The sequence below is a fragment of the Genypterus blacodes genome, unplaced genomic scaffold, assembly GCF_046128005.1.
Source record: "Genypterus blacodes isolate CSIRO-AG114 ecotype Tasmania unplaced genomic scaffold, CSIRO-AGI_Gbla_v1 ptg000090l_1, whole genome shotgun sequence".
NCBI classification, from domain to species: Eukaryota; Metazoa; Chordata; class Actinopteri; order Ophidiiformes; family Ophidiidae; genus Genypterus; species Genypterus blacodes.
In genome coordinates, this window is record NW_027466895.1 from 173,361 (window position 1) to 194,809 (window position 21,449).

General features: G+C 47.1%; 2 protein-coding genes across 2 annotated transcripts in view; one reads left to right on the top strand and one right to left on the bottom strand.

Moving 5' to 3' along the window:
- The window catches only part of sema3c (sema domain, immunoglobulin domain (Ig), short basic domain, secreted, (semaphorin) 3C), a 30,434-nt gene extending 13,465 nt beyond the window's left edge, over positions 1-16,969 (top strand). The window contains exons 3-18 of the mRNA XM_076159000.1: positions 1,310-1,470; positions 2,377-2,439; positions 5,561-5,680; positions 7,551-7,641; positions 8,549-8,668; positions 8,778-8,920; positions 9,008-9,122; positions 9,943-10,012; positions 10,672-10,816; positions 10,903-11,125; positions 11,308-11,396; positions 12,003-12,044; positions 12,291-12,448; positions 13,302-13,369; positions 14,230-14,360; positions 15,273-16,969. Coding sequence (XP_076015115.1) covers positions 1,310-1,470; positions 2,377-2,439; positions 5,561-5,680; positions 7,551-7,641; positions 8,549-8,668; positions 8,778-8,920; positions 9,008-9,122; positions 9,943-10,012; positions 10,672-10,816; positions 10,903-11,125; positions 11,308-11,396; positions 12,003-12,044; positions 12,291-12,448; positions 13,302-13,369; positions 14,230-14,360; positions 15,273-15,791 — 2,258 coding nt within the window. The 3' untranslated portion in view covers positions 15,792-16,969. The remainder of the gene's footprint in view (positions 1-1,309; positions 1,471-2,376; positions 2,440-5,560; positions 5,681-7,550; positions 7,642-8,548; positions 8,669-8,777; positions 8,921-9,007; positions 9,123-9,942; positions 10,013-10,671; positions 10,817-10,902; positions 11,126-11,307; positions 11,397-12,002; positions 12,045-12,290; positions 12,449-13,301; positions 13,370-14,229; positions 14,361-15,272) is intronic.
- Positions 16,970-18,072: 1,103 nt separating this feature from the next.
- Positions 18,073-21,430, bottom strand: cd36 (CD36 molecule (CD36 blood group)). The gene is made up of 12 exons (XM_076158980.1): positions 21,308-21,430; positions 20,847-21,007; positions 20,618-20,762; positions 19,840-19,995; positions 19,660-19,751; positions 19,500-19,549; positions 19,305-19,374; positions 19,008-19,195; positions 18,652-18,770; positions 18,480-18,553; positions 18,345-18,399; positions 18,073-18,249 (listed from the first exon to the last, which is right to left on the bottom strand). The coding sequence occupies exons 1-12, from the start codon at positions 21,428-21,430 to the stop codon at positions 18,073-18,075; spliced, it is 1,410 nt and encodes a 469-aa protein (XP_076015095.1).
- Between the last annotated feature and the right edge of the window lie 19 nt (positions 21,431-21,449).

Here is a 21,449-nt window from a genome sequence, read left to right on the forward strand (position 1 = left end):
GAGGGTCAATGGAGGGGAGGAAATAGATTGTGTAGGCGCTTCCTCGCCCCCCTTCCCGCCTCTGCTCTAGGCGCAGATTGAAAAAGTGATAAATATGCATGAGTTTGGCTTGGACAGTGAAGGGCTTTGATGGGGCGGTGGATAGTTCTTCTATCTGTGCAGCAAATAGGCTCGAAATAACTGAGCATGTTTACTTCATGTGCTTGAACAATGTGCGTTCTTCATGAGGCGCCGTGGACAGTATACGCCTCTCGTTAAGTATTCTGAGAGGTTTGCGACTTTCCAAATTTCCAGGAATAAAGAAGAATCTTGAGCAATAAATGGGTGTTCACTGATTTATGCATAAATCTCTGGAGAATTTGAAACAATCTGTTCTCTATTACTATGTGATCCTTTGTAGGACAAGCGACGGCTTTGCCAATATATTCTGGAAACTTTATCAATTTAACTTCATATTTTTAAAGATTCGAATTACAATTTGTCTTTGTGTCATGGTTACATCTAACTCAGCTGCAGAGTAAATTCAGTTATGATTAAATGAATATGAACAAGCGGTTTTCTAGAATCTGCAATTCTCAACCTGTCCACCAGCTGTCTCTCCAGCCTGGTCACCTGATTTACCGCACCTGTCTGCCATTTTGGCTCATTAACCTGAAATTGTGGGGTAACATTTTTCTGCTCCAGCTCTTTCTTGATCTGTCAGTCTTGTTTCTTGATAATTCACTGAAAAGCCTGCTTCACATCAGCAAAGACTGTTTCAATCTGTTGTCCCGAGTCCGGCTGTGGTTCCAATATCTGAATTGTTTCGCTCTGTATCATGTTTTCCAAATACATTGGAGATGGATTATGGGTTATTGTTGCACTTGACTGTTAAATAACCATGTGTACTTTGGGGAAACGAATGAATATGATCGATGATGATGAATCGGAGATCTGTTGTTTTGATAATCAGATACAGATGAGACTGTGGAGTCCGCACGGTAGCGTCGTCGCTCCTCATGATTTTCACTTTGTTGACGCAGGAAAATAAGGAGCAGATTCTGTCTACGAAATGAGATCTGTGCCATGAAATATAGAGACATTTGTGCTGTATTTCTTGGAGTGTCATTTGCATTTCGTCATTTCCTTAGAATTGTTGAGACTGGACTTCCTTATCAAAAGGAATGATTTACTGTGGGCGCTGAAATAACAATAGCACATTTCATTTTGCTGACAAATGACACTTGCATCAAGGTGTTACTTGTATACGTTTCATTTTACAGTGGAAACTTGGTGAAATCTCTCTCTGTCTTCCCTCTCTGTTGTTCAGACCTGCTGGCTTCGCCGTCCTTCGAACACTACAGCCTGACAGACAAGGCCATGGACTACAGGATCCTACAGATGGACGAGGACCAGGACAGGATGTATGTGGGTTGTAAAGACCACGTCCTTTCCATGGACATCAACAACATCACCTCCGGCACGCTCAAGGTCAGTGAATGCATCATGTCATGGTCGAGATCATTTCTGTCAGTTTGAAGCTGTAATTGTTCAATATAACAGCACACGCATGCTGCAGCGGTGTTATTATCATCTGATGTCATGCAAATTATCATACATTCTCTATAATCTGAACAATTTAGCTCCGGAGGGATTCACAAACTCTCTGATAACCGATTCAGTATGCAGCGAGGGAGTTATTGGCGATGTAACTGACAGGCATGAAGCGCGTAAACAGATGGGAAAGCGTTTAGGTTCCCCCCGGGGAGCGCTCAGCCGCATCCATCTCGCCAAGTAAATTGCTTGATATATTCATCGAGTGAGACCTTTAAGCTCCTCTCCATCTCCCGGGTTTTGAATACACCACATTTTCCACACATGGAAGCAGCCTGTGATTGCCGACTCTTTGACTTTGGAACCTCCATCGAAAGTAACATTTTTACCTCCACCAATGAGGTTTTTGTTGTTTTCTGGTAGCTAGATATCTCAAAAAGTTAGTGATGGATTTCTATGAAACTTGGTGAACATGTTGACATGTGAACACCCCTGTGATGACATCTGAACATGCATCAAATGTTGGTCCTGGTTGCCCATATGGTGGCCAGTAAATACCAATGTTTTTTGTATATATATTCCTTACTGCTTTTAATTGAGTCCACTGTATCCAAACTTGTGCAAAAATTGTACATCTGTCAACCTGATGATGGCGCTATGACAACAACAGTGGAATTTGATCGATCCGTGGTAGAACCAAACGATCTTGTCAATGCTCCGTTGAATTTCATCATCATCATCATCATCATCATCATCTCCTGGCCTTCTTCTTCCTCCTCACACTCCACACCAACTTGTCCACCGCTCCCTCATTTCCCTCTCTTCTGTTTTCTTCCCCGTCAGGTATTTTGGCCGGCGTCCATCAGCAAGATAGAGGAATGTCAAATGGCGGGCAAGGACCCAACGGTAAGAGGAACCTTCATCTTGCATCACTCGATACCTTTAATCCACATCTGTTTTCCTGAGCGGAGACACTGTATATTAAAAAATGTTTCTGGAATTTTTTGCCAAAATCTGTATCTTTCTGTATCAGCCGATAACAAAAGAGACTAAATCAAGAACATTGGGAATCATATCAGTAATAATGATTATCGTAGTGCATCAAAATCATGGGAAATCTCTGAATATTTAGTTCCGCTGTACCAGTGGAACCCTCACGCTTTCGGAACGCAACGGCCAAGGTCGAAGTTTTGTCAGCTGTCACCGGATCCGTTCCAAGATGTGTGTCCGCCTCCTGGGATTTTCCCTCTCCCATCTGTGAGTTCGTCTCGGTCTCCCGTGTTGAGCAGATGTCCTCGGGGTCGCCAAGTGTGGCCTGGACTGACTTGGAAGTCCTCCTGGCATCGGGGCGAGAGCGAGGCGTGGGAGGAAGATGGGAACAGAAAACAAACCAGGACCTTGCTCTTCCTCATCCTCATCTTCTTCCTGACTGGCACACAATCACTCACTGGCTTGATACATGTGAGAAACAACTGTGTCATGATCCTGTTGACATTTTTGACGCTGACATGCATGTTAAACGTCACTTATGCCATAATCCAATATAAATGAGGCCAAATTGATTTTGCTTGCATGCAAACGTTGTGACTGTATGATTTTGGCCCTAAATTGCAGTCACGAAGCGCCAAATGCGCAGTCCGTGGGTGCGTGTTTGAATCAGGCCTGCAGGACAGAGCAGAGAGGAAACGAGTCAAATAGTTTCCAAATGTGCTTTAAAGAAGAAACCAGCAGAGAGACCCGAACGTGCAGAGTTACGGTTCCGAAGTTGCCCACAAAAACCATTACGGACATTACCACCAGCGCAGCCCTTTTGTGTGAGTCCGCAGGCCAACGTCGCCTGACAGCAGCTGTGGCACAGAGGCCCGGGCTCTCAAACAGCGCGGCATTGTGGAGGTATAGTAGAGGAGAAGCTGTTTCCAGTCACGGAGTGATTTGTGCTACGTTTAAAGCCATGCTTGCAGACAGACTCCCACAAATATTTGGGTGAGCCATCACCGTGTGGAGCCGCTCAGCGACCCCACCCCCCACCCCCCCGCCCTCCATCAGCCCCTCTTCTTCTCTCTCGCGTTTGCAACCTTGCCAGTTCTTTGAGTTTCAGCTAAGATCGACTCTCTCCATTTTCTCTCTGCCATAATTTTAATTCTCCTCATATCTCCCGGTCTCCAGAGGCCCTGTTACTCTGTTTTGGTTGCCGTTCCCGATCTGAGCGTCTCAAGGATCCGCGGTCACTGGGGGCTCCAGAATGTGGCCGCACATTGTTAGAGCTGGAGGATGGCATTTAAGGAGAAATATAGTCGAGGTTCTTGAAGCGGAAGGCCCCGACCGAGTTGATTAAGTCTGTTTGCTTCTCGCTCAAAAGCCTCTCTGAACTCTGCAGGATCACCACTTGAACTCGGAGGGGGTCGCGGGCTGCTCAATGCTGTTTACGTGTCACGGCCACCAAAAGGCTGGAGGAGAGATAGAGAGCTAAGGGATGAACATAACAGAGATGGGCGTTTGCGGCGATGGAAACTGTGCAGTTGTTTTTCTCGGGCGGCAGCGACGGCTCTCAGCGTAGACGTGCGCGCGCTCCGAGCCGCAGCAGCTGCCATTCCTGCAGCGGTGGCCAAGTTCCTGAGCGCTCCCTGGATACGTGTTCTCCTCCTCTCCCGTTTCCCTCCCTCCTCTCTCTTCCTTTCTCGCCTACTATCTGTCCCTCTCTCTGTCCGACGACCTCTCGGGTTTAATTACCCAGCACTCCGCTACTCCCGAGCAACAGAGAGAGAGAGAGAGAGAGAGATCAGTCATCGTCCTCACCTAGAAATAACGCGCACACTTTTTTCCACTGGCCTTCATACCAGAGCAGTGAGCTGCTGCCTGCTTTGATTGTGCAGCGTGCGTGTGTGTGTAACCGTTTCCTAACAAGTCAGATACGTTTGAGTTACTCACTCATACGCAACAGGATACACAAGAGCCGGCAGCACTGATGTGTTCTGATATGGGAACTAATGGACTCAAATGTGTTAAAGACCTCTGACTAAAATAATGTTTTATTACGCACATGTATTGTTAAATAACCTTAATTTAAACACCAAAAACCTTTATTCCGCTTTAAAACTGCATTTCTGATACAGTACTTGATTTGAGATGAGTTACTTCAGTCTGGATTAGAGTTTGAGTACACTCAGTGTCGGATTGTGGTTGCTTATAAAAGGTGTAATGGGCCAGGAAATTCCCAAGTCATGCTGTACATTTCCATATTTCAAAGGAATACAGCTACAGAAACAGGAAAAAGGATCTAAACATCCGTCTAGAAGCACAAAAGCTTCTCTGTTGTACTTTGTTCGAACTGTGCAACATCTGGGTGGTCCTCCTCTTCTTCTGCTGCCTCTATCCCGTCATCTTCCAGCTCCTCCTCCAAACACAAAGTCGCACAGGCCTTCTTTTTCGTCTTCTCCTTCTTAGGGTCGAAGTTTGTATCCTGGTGCTCATTAACAAAGTTCTGATAATCTAAACTATCGTCGCGTTGAACCTGCTCTGGTTTAATTTAAACCCTCATTTGCTCCTGGAAGTCGTATATTTATACACTAAGACAAATCTACATCTGTTTCTACCCGTGATCCAGAAAGGGAATTTCAAATTAATCCACTTTAAAGGGAAGTTTTAGTCTCCGACACATGCACACACAAACACACACAGCTTGAGCCAAATACTCTTTAATGACGGCGCCATTCCTATTTAATACAACTATGGTAGACGTCGTGTGCATTGTTTTTTGAACGTTTTCCCCAAAATCCAACCTGACATGTTTGGTATCCGTGGAATTCCGGGGATCTCCGCTGGAATTAAAACTAAGGTCTGTGGCTTTGAACAAAGTCTGCACGAAAACAATGCAAAGCTGAGGCACCAGTGGGCAGAGTTTAAGAGTTCGAGAGGTTAAAGTTGAAATATTTCTCTTTGGTTTTGTGCAAGAATAATCATGTTGGAGCGTAAAAGTGCAAGTTGAAGTTACAGTGCATTCTTGTGTCTCCCTGTGTGTCATTTTCAGCACGGCTGTGGGAACTTCATCCGAGTGGTGCAGCCCTACAACAGGACGCATCTGTTCATGTGCGGCAGCGGCGCCTACAGTCCTGTCTGCGTGTACGTCAACAGAGGCCGCAGACCAGAGGTTGGTACAATCGGCTCCACTCCGGGTTAAGTGGCGGAATAAACCAAGATTTCATGGTTAAATTAGCTGCGATTGATTATTAACTCTGATTCTATCTGCATATACTTATTCCATTACTTATGCCATGACCATTTTCACATGAAATCATCTTCAGCTACTGCTTGCCTACCAACACCAGCTTTAGCTAAATCATGGGAATGGAATTAAGTCTCTAAAATAGAAGCGTTCCCATATTATCCCATTTTCATCTGCATGTTTGACAAGCTGCTGCAGATCATTCCTAAAGCTAACCATGAATCCTGTGCCATCGTTTGGTTGCTAATTCGTCGAGTCCTTGTGGCCCAGTTTCTCTGACGCCAGACGAGACGAGATTCAGAGGATAAGTGCGAGAGAAGGAAGTGATAGAACGAGCAATGGAGGGCTGTTTTCTGGGCGCTCTGCTCTCCCGTCTCCGGCCGCACGCCTCTGGAAGCGAGAGCAGGGAAGCCCTCCAGGAGAAAAGTGCTCAGCCAGCGAGCGACGTGCAGCCACAGACCTCCGACTTCTGCCAAGACCTAATAAGCCGCGAGCTGCCGAGCAGGCTCTTTCCGCACTGCGGTGCCTTTTGTCATTCGTTGGGGGGGGGGTTCTGTTTGAGGCTGACTGCTCTGTTCGAACCTCAGAGCTCAAACGTATCAGTGTCTTAAGACAAAGGATCTGTTCATTGTAAAGCGCCGGCGTGGGGGGAAAGCTGACAGCGAGCTCGCCGTGTAGACCTTCACCCCACCACCACGTGCCAAACTCTTGTCATAACCTCCATGTGTGTGACTGCAAGAGACAGGCAGGTTTGCCTGTGTCTGCATTTTGTGGCGTGTGTTCATGTCTGAAACAGTCCTGAGACAAACTACGCTACGATCAATGTCCATCAAGTAATTTAATTGTCCATCAAGTAGCAAACATTTGGCTTTAACATAGACCATATATCTGCCAGTAGTTTCAGGAAATCGCCATTGACATTTGAAAGACATTGTAGTGCCAAAGAGACTCCAGATGGTGGTGTTACAAACATCCCAAAGCCTCAGTGAATTGGTTCATTCCTGTTCCATTCCAGCTGCCAGGAGGTGGCGCTGTGGTGGAACTTTCGTAGCATTAAGAACTCCTGCACCTCCATGTTTACTCTTAAATGTTTTGCCAATTTCTTCATAGAAGCACTCAAACGCACCAAAGTCGCACATACCACTTTCCCAGTTGGTATATACCAGGTTCCCAATGAGGACTGGAACGCACCTTTAGCAACCAGGCTAAAGTTAAAGCAAAATAAAATGACTCAAAAGACCTCATTTGCTTTCAATGATCTAATGAATTGGAGGAAATAGATTAATTTAAGGCTCAGTGTTAGATTGAGTCATGAAGTGTTGGAGCAGAGACGAGTTTTCCTGGAAAAATGCTCCTCAGCTGACATCACACGTATTCAACACTAAGTGAGCTGCACCGCTGCTGGTCAGGCCTCAATTGGACACGACAAAAAGCTCTATCATTTACTCAGGTTTGCTGTTCGGTCCGCTCCAACAAGGAACAGCTTGGCAGCTTCTCCACCTGGGACGGAGAGATGACGATCTAGTATGTTAGTAGGGAAATTCCTGCTCCCCTCCCAAATGGAATGTTCTTTTTACTGTCCCAAATGGGCCAGTGAAGGTAGACAGCCCAGGACTGTTACTGTGCTGCCTCTAAAAACCAAAAGGAAGGGAAATTCAATCTGGGATGCCTTGTAGAATGTTTGCTACACTCTTACATGCTTTATTTTATCGTGCTTAGAGGGCAAAAGACAGATAAAGTTATCATGTAAAACTGTCTTCAAATCTCTTTAACTTCCTCTTTCCCATTCTCGCAGGAGCAAGTATTCCAGCTTGATTCAAGGACCGAATCTGGAAAAGGCCGCTGCTCCTTCAACCCCCAAGTGAATACCGTCTCCGTCATGCTAAGTAGGTGGCGCTGACTTCCTCTCTTTTGACTTTGAAACCTTTTATAGCACCAGCCAGAACCATCCAGTTGGTTTGCAGAAGAAGTTCATCTAATTAATGTCATCATACAGGCAGATTTCTTTCAATTTTACGGCTCCATAGGGTGCGCCTCAAAATCCCTCAATCCTTTGATCTGCGATTGGTGGGGGGGGGGGGGGTGTCGGCTTGCTGTTGACACGACTTAAGGCGTCACACTGCACCCCCAACTCTGACACCTGAGCGTTGCCCTGTCAGCAGCAGCAGCTCGGCCAGCCAACGGACTCAGAGGCCTCTGGGGGGAAGGAGAGAGGGAAGGAGGGAGGGAGGGAGGGTGGGTGTAACAACACCCCCCCCCCCCCAACCTGCCAAATAGGACCAAAGGTCAAAGGCAACGCTCTGATGGCAGCGATACGTTCTCAAGGACAATCTGATAGGCTGCATCTCCCCCCGGGTCGTCCTCATGTCAGAGACGCTCTGTGGATGTCGACACTTTCTCCTTTGAGCAGACGGGCTTGGGCCTGAGCCATGTATCCCTAATCCCCCTACCCCCACCCCACTTACCCTACATCCTCCAAAACACACGGCCTGGAACTGATGAAATGATGAAGTGAGAGTAAAGGAATGATAAAAGGCATAACACCGCTGTGGAAAGCGCACAGCCGATTATTAGCAGCCCACACACACACACAGTGTGCAAATGTGTTATTAATTCTGTTAGACTTTACGGTTGTTTACATTTGTAAAATGATCTTAACCACATCTGTCAGTCGTTGACTAAAATGTTGCAGTGTTTTATCAATACTATGAAGTATTTTTGTATCGTTTGTGTTTGGGGCTGTATGGAATTTATGAGCATATTCTTGATTTAGATGTGTGTGTGTGTTTCCAGATCAGGAGCTTTTCTCAGGTATGTACATTGACTTCATGGGGACAGATGCTGCCATCTTCAGGAGCCTGACCAAGAGGAACGCAGTGAGGACTGACCAGCACAACTCCAAGTGGCTGAGCGGTGAGACGCATGAAGATAACATCATACATACATGACATACATAAAGCAGTATACATACAGAAATGTGAGTTTGGTTAATTAAGGTAGTTTTTGTCTGTCTTTCATTCAGAGCCAATCTTCATCGATGCCAACCTCATCCCGGATGGAACGGATCCCAACGATTCCAAACTCTACTTTTTCTTCCGTGAGAGACTAACGGACAACAGCGGGAACACAAAGAACATCCACACCATGGTTGCCCGAGTGTGTCCAGTGAGTGTGTGTGTGTGTGTGTGCCTGGCGTTTGTCTCTTGGGCCGGTTTGAGTGTGAGCTCATGTGCGGGTTTGTTGTCGGTGCAGAATGACATCGGGGGACAGCGGAGCCTGGTGAACAAGTGGACCACCTTTCTCAAGGCCCGGATGGTGTGTTCAGTTCTGGAGGAAGACGGCACAGAGACGCACTTTGACGAACTGGGTGAGTGGAGTGTTAACACTTTCCGTACCATGCTGCTCTCGAGTGTAGGCTAGCGCTTCCGATACAAAATCCGTTTTTTCCAGGAATTCCATCAAGAATTTTCCAGAACCTCATTATCCTTCAAAAACCTACCTCATCATTCCGTTCATTAATCACATTAGGAAGACTTCTGTGGTCTCGCTTTCATTTCGGGCATTATTTTGAAGCCTGAAGCAGCATTGTGCATGCTGAGTGAAAACAGACACGCTCAAAGGCTGTCTTCTTGAATAATTTATCACACTGCAAAGATTATAGCATATAACTCAAAGCAGCTTCCCTCTTGTTTTCAGAAAATAAAGTCTTATCGGGCTGAATTAAAGACAGAGTGAGCTGTTAGGTGGACATTTTTTGCAGGCATAATTTAAAAAATGCGAGACCATCCCAATTCCCGAAAGCCCTTTTTCTCTTCCAAGGTTTTCCGCTGCTTTCTCCGCAAACAATCCGTGGCGCTTGGTTTGTTTGCATTGGATTTAGACTTCAGTCCTTTATCGATTTGAATAACATTTTTTTGCGCTGCCTTTGGTCGGTCGGTTTGAGTTGGTTTGTGGAGCGACCGTAGTTCCAGAACTTTTCTCGACCTCTCACCTTTTGAAAACTACAGACGTCAGCCCGCAGTGTTTCAACACAGATTTGATCTGTCTGCATGAGCGAATATTCATTCCTGCGCGTCATCTTTTCCCTTCAGGAATGAAGTGATAAGCGATATTGCAAATTTACCAAAGTCATTACAAGCCTGTCCCTCCATTTAGGTGCGTTTGTGTGTGTGTGTCTTCCCTTACAGAGAGCATATTTTTGCTGGAAAGCGAGCAACCCAAGGGCCTGTTGGTGTTTGGAGTCTTCACGTCCACGAGGTAAGACGGATGGCGGCGAGGCCAACTGAAACATTCCTGTGGGCCTCGGCGGTTATGCTAATCACTGCCTTGATACCAGCGGGGGCAGGGGGGGCGCTGTGCTGTCAAGGGTTCCAGTGACATAGAGACGTCATGTGTCATGTTGGTGAACGGCTCATTCAAGTGAAGAGCGGTCGGTTACGGTGTCCCGCTGGTTTTGCCATATGGTCTTCGTCTTCATGGCCTCTGCACTGATATCAGTTTGCTGACCGTGTGAGAGAGATTTGTTCCGAGCGCACCTTGATACCACACAGGTTGTGTGTTTTAGGCCCCATTTTCAGTTACAGTCACGTCCATCAGTCCATCTGAGGTCTAATTGGTTTCATCCACTTAACCCAAAGCCCCTTGGTCCACTTGTTACCATGGGAGCGTATACGAGCTACCGTAGCACATCCTGCCTGAGTGGACGCTGCCAAACTAAACACTGAGTTCCTCCAGGTCTGCCCACTTGTTGTTATTCCTGTTTCCACTGTCTTTCTGTTCTTTACGGGATTTGCCTCCATTCCCTCATGATCAAAGTGTCTGCGTCACTCAAAAATCCTCAGTAAGGGGATCGTAGTTTGAGCCGGGTGTGTCTGCAGCTTCTGTCTGAGCTGAAAATATGCCTCTCATCTCCTCAGCTCCGTGTTCAAAGGCTCTGCCGTGTGTGTGTACAACATGGCCGACATCCTCACCGTCTTCAATGGGCCCTTCGCCCACAGAGAAGGACCCAACTTCCAGTGGTCGGCGTTCCAGGGCCGCATTCCTTATCCGAGACCTGGAACTGTGAGTGTTCCTTGCAGATTGTTGAATTGAGACATTCCTTCTAATGCACACACATACACACAAACACACTCCTTCTATATTCCCAGTGTCCCGGTGGAGCCTTCACGCCCGACATCCACACCACCAAGGAGTTCCCGGACGACGTGGTGAACTTCGTCAGGAATCACCCGGTCATGTTCAACCCCATCTACCCGGCGGGCAGGAGACCTCTGGTGGTCCGGACCAACACTGACTACAAGTACACCACAGTGGCCGTGGACCAGGTCACGGCCGCAGACGGCAACTACCAAGTCCTCTTTCTCGGCACAGGTACGTTCTGGAATCTTTTTTAATCCTAATGGCTTCATCTTGACTTTGGGTCCAAAAATAGAGCTAACCATTACAATGATGGAGGTGGTTGAGGTTCTTCCCGTAGTCGTCAATTAAATTTTGTGTTTGTGTGTGTGTGTGTGTGTGTGTGTGTGTGTGTGTGTGTGTGTGTGTGTCCTCAGACAAAGGCACAGTGCAGAAGGTGATTGTGCTGCCATCTAATCAATCCCTGCACCAAGATCTGATCCTTGAGGAGCTGGAAGTGTTTAAGGTTAGCTCTCTTTCGCCTCTCTCTCTCTCTCTCTCTCTTTCTCTCTCACTTTCATCCCTTTCTTCTTTCCCGGCACTTCACATCAAAGGCAGCTTGGCCACAGCACAAAGGCCAACAGACAGACAGGCAGACAGACAGGCAGGCAGGCACACAGACAGGCAGAGGCAGGGTGGCACTCAGGGGGGATGGATGTTTGCAGCGCAGCGTGGAGTGATGGGAAACATGCTGCAGCAATCTGTCTGTGCGGCCCGAGCGAACCCCTGACACAAGCTGATTTAAGCCCGACTGGCTCAAAACCTGCCATCGACCCGAGATGAGAACCCAGAGGACGCTTTGATCTCCACACCTGGACCGCAGAAGACGGGATAAGAATCCTCCAGGATAGCTGTAAACACATGTGGCAGAAGGGACGACAGAGTACATTTTGTGATTTCCCTCTTCAAATATCATCTCTTTTATTACATACTTTGCTCCCTTCTTTGCTATGAAAGCATATTGACTATCCAGCTAAAGTCCAGTAAGCGGATATTGCACATTTAAAGTAAGATTTCACTTTTAAATTCAGATGGAAGTCATCTTTAACCTAAACGTGTGTGTGTTTTTCAGAACCAAGCTCCTATAACAAACTTGAGAATATCCTCTAAAAAAGTAAGTATCCTCTCAAATGTGGCTTAATCACACACTAAACTGCACTTTTATTGTTTTAATCCATCTTTGAATCATCTGCAGCTACTATTTAACACATGAGCGAACACTCCCGAGTGCAATAAGCCTCCCAAAGGCAGGAAATAATGAGGCTTAATTGCTCCAGCCGCTCTGCCTCATTTTCCTGTCAGCCCGCCTCTTATGAAGACAAACATGGCCGTCTTGACATTTGAACTGTTTACTTTGCAGCAACAGCTGTACGTCAGCTCCGAGTTCGGGGTCTCACAGGTCTCCCTGCACCGCTGCCAGGCGTACGGCTCGGCCTGCGCTGACTGCTGCCTGGCCAGGGACCCGTACTGCGCCTGGGACGGGCTCAGCTGCTCCCGTTTCTACCCCACAGGGAAAAGGTACACACACACATACAAAGACACACACGCAGACACACACAGGCAGGTTTAAACAGGTTCAGAGGTCGTGTTTGTGTGCCAGAATTCATTATCTTCAGCCGCTGAGGGTGAGGTCAGATTTGTGCTTTTGTTTCCCTTCAGGAGGAAATGCAAACCTTTATTCTTCACCTGAAAATCCCCTTAATGCTCTGAACGCAGCCTAAACTTTCACTTCACTTCAGAGACCGCCTGCATATTGCGTCCAAGCTCTGGTTAAATAACTCACCAACACTTTACGTTATTGGATACCAAACAAGTTTTAATTTGCAGACGCTCCCTTACGCAGGATAAAGGCGATTTACAGACAGTGCCACAATAGTTGTTATGGAAAATATGTGGGATTTAGCAGGCAAATAAGGTTAGATAAACGTGTTTTAGCTGATGATGTGAAGAGGATGCATGAACTCCAGGCCTGGAATCCATCATCACGCCGCTCATCCCCGCCCGCGTAGTTTCCCCTCCGGCGAGACGTGACGCAGACTGAGCGACACCTCTCCTCGTGTGTTTCCACGCCGGCTGCGCATCTCAACCTTCATGTCAGACGCAGGTCAGATTAAGTTTGGACGCGGAACAATCGCAGCGGTGCCAAAATGACTAAGCAGTGTGTCCACGTCCATGTGTTTACTCGCTCTTCTCCTCTCGCTGCTTTATTCTCCTGTGCACGTTTTCCTTCCACTGTTTTGGCACAAACACCTCTTTTCCCCCCTGTGGTGACATCAGATCAATGCGAAGAGCAATCGGGGGCCGATAAAAGCAGAGCAACTGTAAAATTTGATCAGTTTCATTTTGGTGATTTCTTCTTCTTTGTCTGTAGGAGGAGCAGGAGGCAGGATGTCATGCACGGCAATCCACTCACACAGTGCAGAGGATTCAATTTGAAAGGTACTTGAATGCTTTTATATGATATTTACCTCCAAAGTCACACATTTGACTGTAGTAACTGTTAGTAATAGTATAAAAGTATCTTTATATACAGTACATACCACATTAGAAACATACTTCAGTACAAGTTCAAGTCTAAAGTTACTGTAAGTATTTGCGTAACAGTGGAATAAAGGAAGGAGGGTAAGACAAGAATGAGGGGAAGAAAGAAGGAAAGACAAGAAAGGATAGATGAGAAAGAAGGAAAGAAGGGAGGACACAAAGGAAGGAGGACTTTAAGACACTTGTGATATTTGATGTTTTATTGGATGTTGCAGCTGATGTCTGTCTAAACACTGAGCTCTGTCTCTGCACCCTGAGTCCCAGGCTGGTGTGTGAGCACCCGGTGTGCTGACAGGGTGCAGCTTCATGAGAGGAGACGATTTGCTCCCCTGAGTCTCCATTTCCTCTTTTGCATCTCCTAAATTAGTGCAAGCATCGGGGGACTCTGCCATATGGCCATTACCACTAATTAGCGTCATTCATCCCGGCTGAGTGATGGAACGTTTTTTGCCGCAGTGGAGAATAAAGAATGACATAGCCGGTGACAGCCAGACAAAACTGAGGCGGCGCAGTGCATGGTGGGATATTTAATGAGTCTGTCAGGAAAAGCAAACGGATCTGGGTGGAGTTTTGTTGTGCTGCAGGTGTTAGTCTGAGCCCTCGGTCAACATTCCTCCCTCACCCCTGGGATTTTAGACAGATACGCTTCCATCTGTGGGGCTTATATCTGTCAGCAAGTGACGTCTGATCCAGCTCCCTAGGCTCTGGGTGTGATTTTGTGTGTGTGATTTTGTGTGTGTGTGTGTGTGTGTGTGTAGCCTACAGGAACGCGGTGGAGATGACGCAGTACGGCGTGAAAAACAACACCACCTTCCTGGAGTGTCTGCCCAAAGCTCCGCAGGCGTCCATCCGCTGGCTCATCCACAGGGACAACGACAGGAGGAAGGAGGTGAGCAGAGGAGTCAGGGAGAGGTCAAAGGTCAACGTCAGGGCCTGCCTATGCTCCCACACTTAACGAGACAATGAGGGCCTGTTTTGGTGACTCGGCGGTTAGGAATGACATCAAACGTTAAGGTCATGACCTCACATGTTTGTGTTGCCTGAGAAACGACATTGTTGAGCGATTATTGATCAGTGGGGCATCAAACCGAGCGACGAGAGACAGACAGAGAGAGCGAGAGAGCCTGAGGGAGAGAGAGCGTCCAGGGTGATGAAAAGGCAGCGTTTATATGCTTGGGCTTTTACTGGTCAGGCGTTGGCTCAGATTAATGCCCGTGTTATGGGCCAATGCCCCACAGGGATAAAGTTTAGCCTTGTCGTAAATCACTGCAGGCTGGTTTGTAATAACTAAGCTGAAGCCTGACTGATTTTATAGTCGGTAGAAAAAGTAAAGTCATCAGTGTGCCAAAGATTAGCTCAGGGAAAATGGCTTCAACCAGCAGTGTGAGATATTACACTGCAACCCTATCATAACCACCACAGGGTGAATTCACCCATTCAGAGTCTTTCCTGCATCACACATATATTTAAGTTTTATTCATCGTGTTTGTTTTTATTTCTTGGTCAAGGATAGAATTTCTATCAGTAAGCGTTTGAGCTTTGTGTGGGCCAGACACTGATAAGATCCAGTTGCAACTCTTCAAATCCAGTAGATGGCAGTCACACCTTTCTGTTCAGGGCTCCTAACATCACAATGGAAACACCAGCTGTAGGGTCACATGTGTACAAACCTGGATGTTACTACAGTGCTGCTTTAAAGTGTGAAGAAATGACCCCTGTGTGATTTAATAGAGGTTTAGAGTGAAAACATGTCTAACTGTAATGGCTTCACGTGTTGGCTGTTCTAACTGTGTTCCTGCAGGTGAAGCTAAGCGACCGCGTCTTCTCCACCGAGCACGGCCTCCTCATCCGCTCCGTCCAGCTGTCAGACCAGGGCCTCTACTACTGCCTGACCACCGAGAACGGCTTCAAGCGCACCGTGGCCAAGATCCGCCTGCGGGTGCTGAGCGAGGCCATGGTGAGCGTGCTGACCGATAAGCAGCAGTCGCCCTGGGCGTGGGCCACCTCGCTGCACCCCAAGATCCTGCTGTCGGCCTTCAGCCCCGCAGAGAGCCTGGCCGTGCAGCAGTACTGCAAAGAGAGGAAGGAGCTCCGCGGCCTCCAGCAGCAGCAGCAGCAGCAGCAGCCTCCTCAGCAGCCTGGACCCCTCAGGGGCGACATGGCCAAACTCAAGCCCCTGCTGGACCGCAGGAAGAGCCGCAACCGCCGCAACCACCTGCCTGAGGAGACGGAAAGCCGGCACGCCGAAGAAATGGTCTCGCCTTCCTCTGCTTCCACGTCAGAACCATTCATCAACTCTACTAACTCTACTTTACTGTGAGGCGGAGACGAATGTCAACCCTTTTTCTTTCCTACAGAAAACATGAGGTACTGTGACCAGATGACTGTGACATACACACATACGCAGTACACACACACACAGACACACTGAGGCCCTGTTGCTTTATGAGCTCCATAAACCGCTTGTGTTAAACACACCGTCACAAGCAGCGGCTGTTCTATATCACATTTTAGATATCTGAGAAGAAATTGAGCCGTCCGGATAATAACACGCCGACACGGAAATGAATTTGAATGTTGCTGCTAAAGAGCTGAGATAGAAAAGGGAACTAAAAGCGACAGACATATTACGTTACGTTTACATGCACGCTAAAACGTTTGCTTAAACTCCGATTCAGACTGAATACTGAGTTAGGCCTAAATCCAAACGGTATAGTGGAATAAACTCATCTCTGCATGCATTGGAGTCGTCGGGCGTGCATGTAAGCTAATCGTGCTTGAACATCACGCTCACATTTGCTGCTCTTACGTGGTTATAAAAGTCATCATTTAAAGTGTATACGTGGAAATGCCAAACTTTCTATCTTATACAGATTTCTTCAAGTAGATTTTCATCCCCACAATCTCTTCTGTATTTATTGGTAATAATCAGATGTACATTGAACAGCGAACTTACAGAGGCACAGATGCATGTTTACGTCATGTGGCAATTTGGATTTTTCGCAGCTCTGCACATTTTCAGTTGTTGTCGTCATCTGATAAATGCACATAAGTGGAAATACACGTCGTCATACAGGAGATGCAGAAAAAGGACAATTTTCCCTCTTTTTATTTCCGCCAACTGCACAGCAAAATGGACAGACAGAGACAGACGCTCTCCTTTTTCTATACATTATGTGAATAGCCTCTCCTTCCTGACGTGTAGTCACTGTAGATAGATGTTACTTGTCGCTTGTGTACAGATTTTCCCGTTTTGTTCTTTTTAATTTAATGTCATGTAATGTTTGTGAGAATGTTTTCGTTTACATGGCCTCACTAACCACGACTGTATCTGCGAATTGCAGAGACATACGTCCTGTCTTGTCCCAGTATTACCCTCACTTACGGAGCTCTCTGCTCCACACCTAACAACACTGTGTGACCAGCGCCATGGCAACTTCAACTCAGTGTAAATTCAGTGTTATGAAACGTGTAATTCTATTTATTAATGTAATGATAGCCTGAATAAATCTGTTTCAAATGAATTTAAACCTACAGAGACATCAGAGAATTCCATGACTACACTTGAATATTACATTGATTGTGACAAACTTCTAAATTTCTAAGCTCCAGTTTGAGGCTCCTTGGATGCTAAACAAAGGAAAAAGCTCCTGCATCAAACTGCATTCTGGGAAATGTATGGGTTTAATAATATGCGGTCAGGTTTTCCAATCCAGGCAAATTCACTGAAAAGGGAAATGGCAGGGTATCGCCGTGGTAACCCAAGGCTGCAAATTGCGCGTTTCCAGATGACCGAGCGTGATCTGTCACTTTTAATCTCCATGACACACGTCCATGCATGTGTGATACATGCACACACACTGAACGGTGCATTCAAAGACACACTGCAGAGACTCATTGAAACCCCATAAAACCAAAAGCGAGGCGAGAGTGCTGCTTTCTCACCAAACAAACCCTAAAGTACCATTCATAACCACAGTATAATCACCCCCACGCCTCCTCCCAATGCACTTCTACTCTTATTTTGATTTACAGGCCACTCAAGATGAAGAGGAAATGGCATATATTCGCTCGGGCGCAAACAATATAGAGGTTTGTTCCTGAATACGGCCGCAGGGGACCGGCGGGGCCTTTTGATAGAGCAATGCTGTGCCTTGACAGGACCACGAGCTCCTGCTGAGAAGCTCTTTCTCCCCATTTATTCACTCACAAGGAGCTTGTTAATAGAATCGCAATAGAATTTCTTAACCAGGATGTAAATTTCACTTCTCCCTCTCTCTCTCTCTCTCTCTCTCTCTCTCTCTCTTTATGTGGAAATGGATTAATAACCTGGCAGTTCAGGGGCGTCTTCACCTTCTCCTCCCTCTTCCTCATCTCCCTGATCTACTCTAAAGGTTTCAGTGCCACAGAATTAAAGTTAATGATAAAGCACTCCTACTGGAAAAATAATCCAACTCTAAAATATTATAAAATCACAGTATTTCCCCCCCCCAAAAACTGGTATCAAAGAAAGTAAAACATTGCAAATAACAGTGAAATTACAAAAAGTGCAAGTCAGTATCAAAAACCCTCGGCCACTCTGGATAGGTGTGATTTTTTTTTTACACAAACTTATTTCGGTTTTCACGGCAACGGAATACGCCGAAGCTGATGAGGCAGGTGAAGAAGATGACCAGCCCGCTGCCCAGCAGTCCCATCTGCAACTTCTCCAGCAGCTGGACACGAGAGACCAGCTCCGCCTTAAACCTGTCCGCTGTCTCGTCGTCCAACGCAGCCGTCTGTATTGGACGGACGGAGGCAGAGGAAAGTAAGTGGTGAGTAATGTCTCAGAGGCAGCAGCAGGATTCTAGTGCGCTGTTTGATTTGATCTTACCTCGTTCAGCCAGGCGACAGGGAAAACGGTGTAATCCTTGACTTTCTTCAGCACCCTGCATTGAAAAGGTCATTACCAGGCACTTAGAGCATGATTCTGTATCAAACCAGCATGAAAATGCGAGACGTTACTTACGTGATGACCTTTGATGGGCCATACATCATGTTCACTTGCAGTCTCTTGGCGAACCTGAGGGTAAACCCCGTCAGCTGGTGGTGGAAAGGTCACAAACATAGAAAGGTCACGATGTGAGATACAGCGTGGTAGTCGATCTGAAGCATTAAAGTGAAAGGTCACGGGTTCTTACAGGTTCCACGTCCAGGTAGGTGACGTGGTGCTCTGGGCTGGGATTGAGGCCTAGCACGTCCTCTCGCAGCGAGGGGCTACCGTGGAGGAAGTGAGGCAGGGAGATGTAGACCGGCCGTCCTGTTTATAAGGAAATGACATGGCGACAACTGTGTGTTAAAATACAACCTGGACAAAGTGGTCTCTGAATTCTTTGCAGGAGTATTTAGACTTCCTACATTTGGTTTGCATGTTCTCCTCAGGAGATTCTGGAAGCTACAGTATCAACCACCTTATGCTCCAAATTTGGTAGATATTGATAATGTAACTTTCTGTCAGATAGTTTGGACAAAAGGGACTCAAACCAAATCCACTGACCGGCCTGACAGGGGCTGATGTCCAGCACTCCGGCTAAGGCGCAGTTCTTGGTGACCTCCTTGTTTGTGCAGAAGCACTGGTTGTCCGGATTCACTGTCGGAGAGGCCAGGGTGGACGGCAGGAGGGTGAAGCGGTAAACCTCGATGCCCTTCAAGTCCTTGCTCTCTGCGAAGCTGGCCGACACGGACCTGAGGGCCGCACACAGAGAAAGGTTAGAGGGTCGATGCTGCGTCTCAACAACTCTGACCTCTAGTGGTCAAAGCTTGAACTCAACACAGTTCTCCAAGTTTGTCTCACCTGCAGATGTCCGATGAGAAGAAGTAGAGAGGCTTCTTCTTGTCCAGGAATGGAGGGAAGGAGGATGCGTCTGAGAGTGAGAGATTGAGAGTGAGAGAGTGTGAGAGTGGAAGAGAGAGAGAGGTCACAAAGGTCATTGTGTCTCTACTTATACAGATTTTGTTTTGTTTTTACAATCATAAACGTTGTAGGCACCTGTCCCGTTGATCATGTCGCAGTATGTGTCGTTCCAGAATTTTAAGCTGCTGTTGGGGTGAAATGAGCCTTTGAATGATGTCATTGCAGCCTCCCATGCAGGATCAAAGCCATATGCAAACATTAAATGCATAATACAAAGTTTTCTCCATCGCCTCACCTCTGTCCTCGCCATCTGTCGATTATCCCGACTTTGGAGATGTCATCCTTACCGGTGTAGACGTCATAGTAGCCGTCGAAGGTGTCGTTATACTGTAAAGAAATGCACAGGTATGTACAGTATGAGCCGCTGTGTTGGCGTGGTGGAGGACGGTCACAGTCACGGTATCGGTTTGCTTACCGGGTAAAATACGCCCAAGGTTACTTTGAAGATGGGGTCAGGGTAACCCCACAGGAGTTCTTTCACAGTGCGGCGCTGGAACAACGAGGAGTTACTCTTCTTGATGAGGTCCTCCAGCACGAAGTGCGTCAGTTTGGGAAACAACGAGTAAGCAGCCTGAGAAGAAGCAGAACGTATCGATTTGTTCTTTATATCGAGGCAGCAGCTTTTAATGTCTTCATCAGCAGCCGTGTCAAGTGTGACAGGCGACAAGAACGTTGTGCCGACACAAATTGTTGTTGTGGCACAAATTGCTGCGTGCACAACTGCTGCCTGCCTGTGCGTCAGGAGATAAGGCGGTGGAGTAATCCTGCTTTTATGATAGAGATAGAGAGAGAGAGAGAGAGAGAGAGTTCACCTTTATTTGAATATTAACGGGCCAGTCTGTGCATTTCTCTCTCTAAATCACAGCTATCTCCCAATGTATAATTGATTTATCTGAACGGTTCCGATCACAGCTGATAACACAGGCCTGTTTCATGTGTGTGCGCTTGCACGTGCATGAACAAGTGAACGTGTGTTTCTTGCCGTTAAGAAACACGGCCCTCAATGATGTTGTTCCCCACCGTTAAACACTTAACAGCATTGAATATCGCACAAACAAAGGCAAGTTGATTTGGTGTCTGTAACTTCTAGGCCTCTCCTTTTCCCAATAAGAGACATTTCTTCCTCTCAGGTTACACATTTTAAGGAAACTGCGTCACGTTCCATCACCACACAGCAGGTGACACTCACTTACAGCCACACCCAGGTTCAGGCAGGTGACTTGGTCCTCCTCTGGCCCCACGGACATGGACGGCTCAAAGATGGCGCCGGCAGGCAAAAGGAAGGACACGGTGTTATTGGGATTCGTTGTGATGTTTACTTTGGGTAGAAATCTGGTCCTGAAGGAAGTGGAGGAAAGAGTGCTTGTGTGTGCATTGCTTTTCTATAGAACACAGCATCAGGGTGAGTGTGTTTGAGTTTACTTGTAGGTGTAGGGTCCTCGCTCCGTCACCACAGGCTTTGCTCCGTACTGCAAAACCTCCAGGGGATTTAGCAAGTCAAAAACCCAAATCTGTCTGTACACAGGGTTCCCTGCAGACGTCCAGGTTTCATACGCCGTCGTTCCAGGCTCAAGGACAGCTTCCTGCATCCCACAGACACACACACACAATCTATTTTTAACACGCCTGAAGACGACCAGCAGGCCGGCAGCCTCACTGCTGCTCCGCCTGAACAATTTTGTATCTTTGGTGAAGGACAAAGTCTCTTTTAGAAACGCTACGTCTCAGAATCACAGATGCTCAGCTTCTTGTTTACCCACAGAGACGTCCTTCAACTCCTTCACCTCCACGTCTCCTGCATCACCTTCATCTCTTTACATGCACACCCATGCACACTCATGCACACACACACACACACACACACACACACTCTGTCCCCCTACCTTCTCCACTGTCCCCTCAATGATGTTGTTCCCCACTAGGATAAGAACGCCGCCCAGGATGGCCACCAACGCCCCAAACACAGCTCCAGTTATTAGCCCACAACTTCTGTTACAGCAGCCCATGGTGATGTGCGTTTCCTTC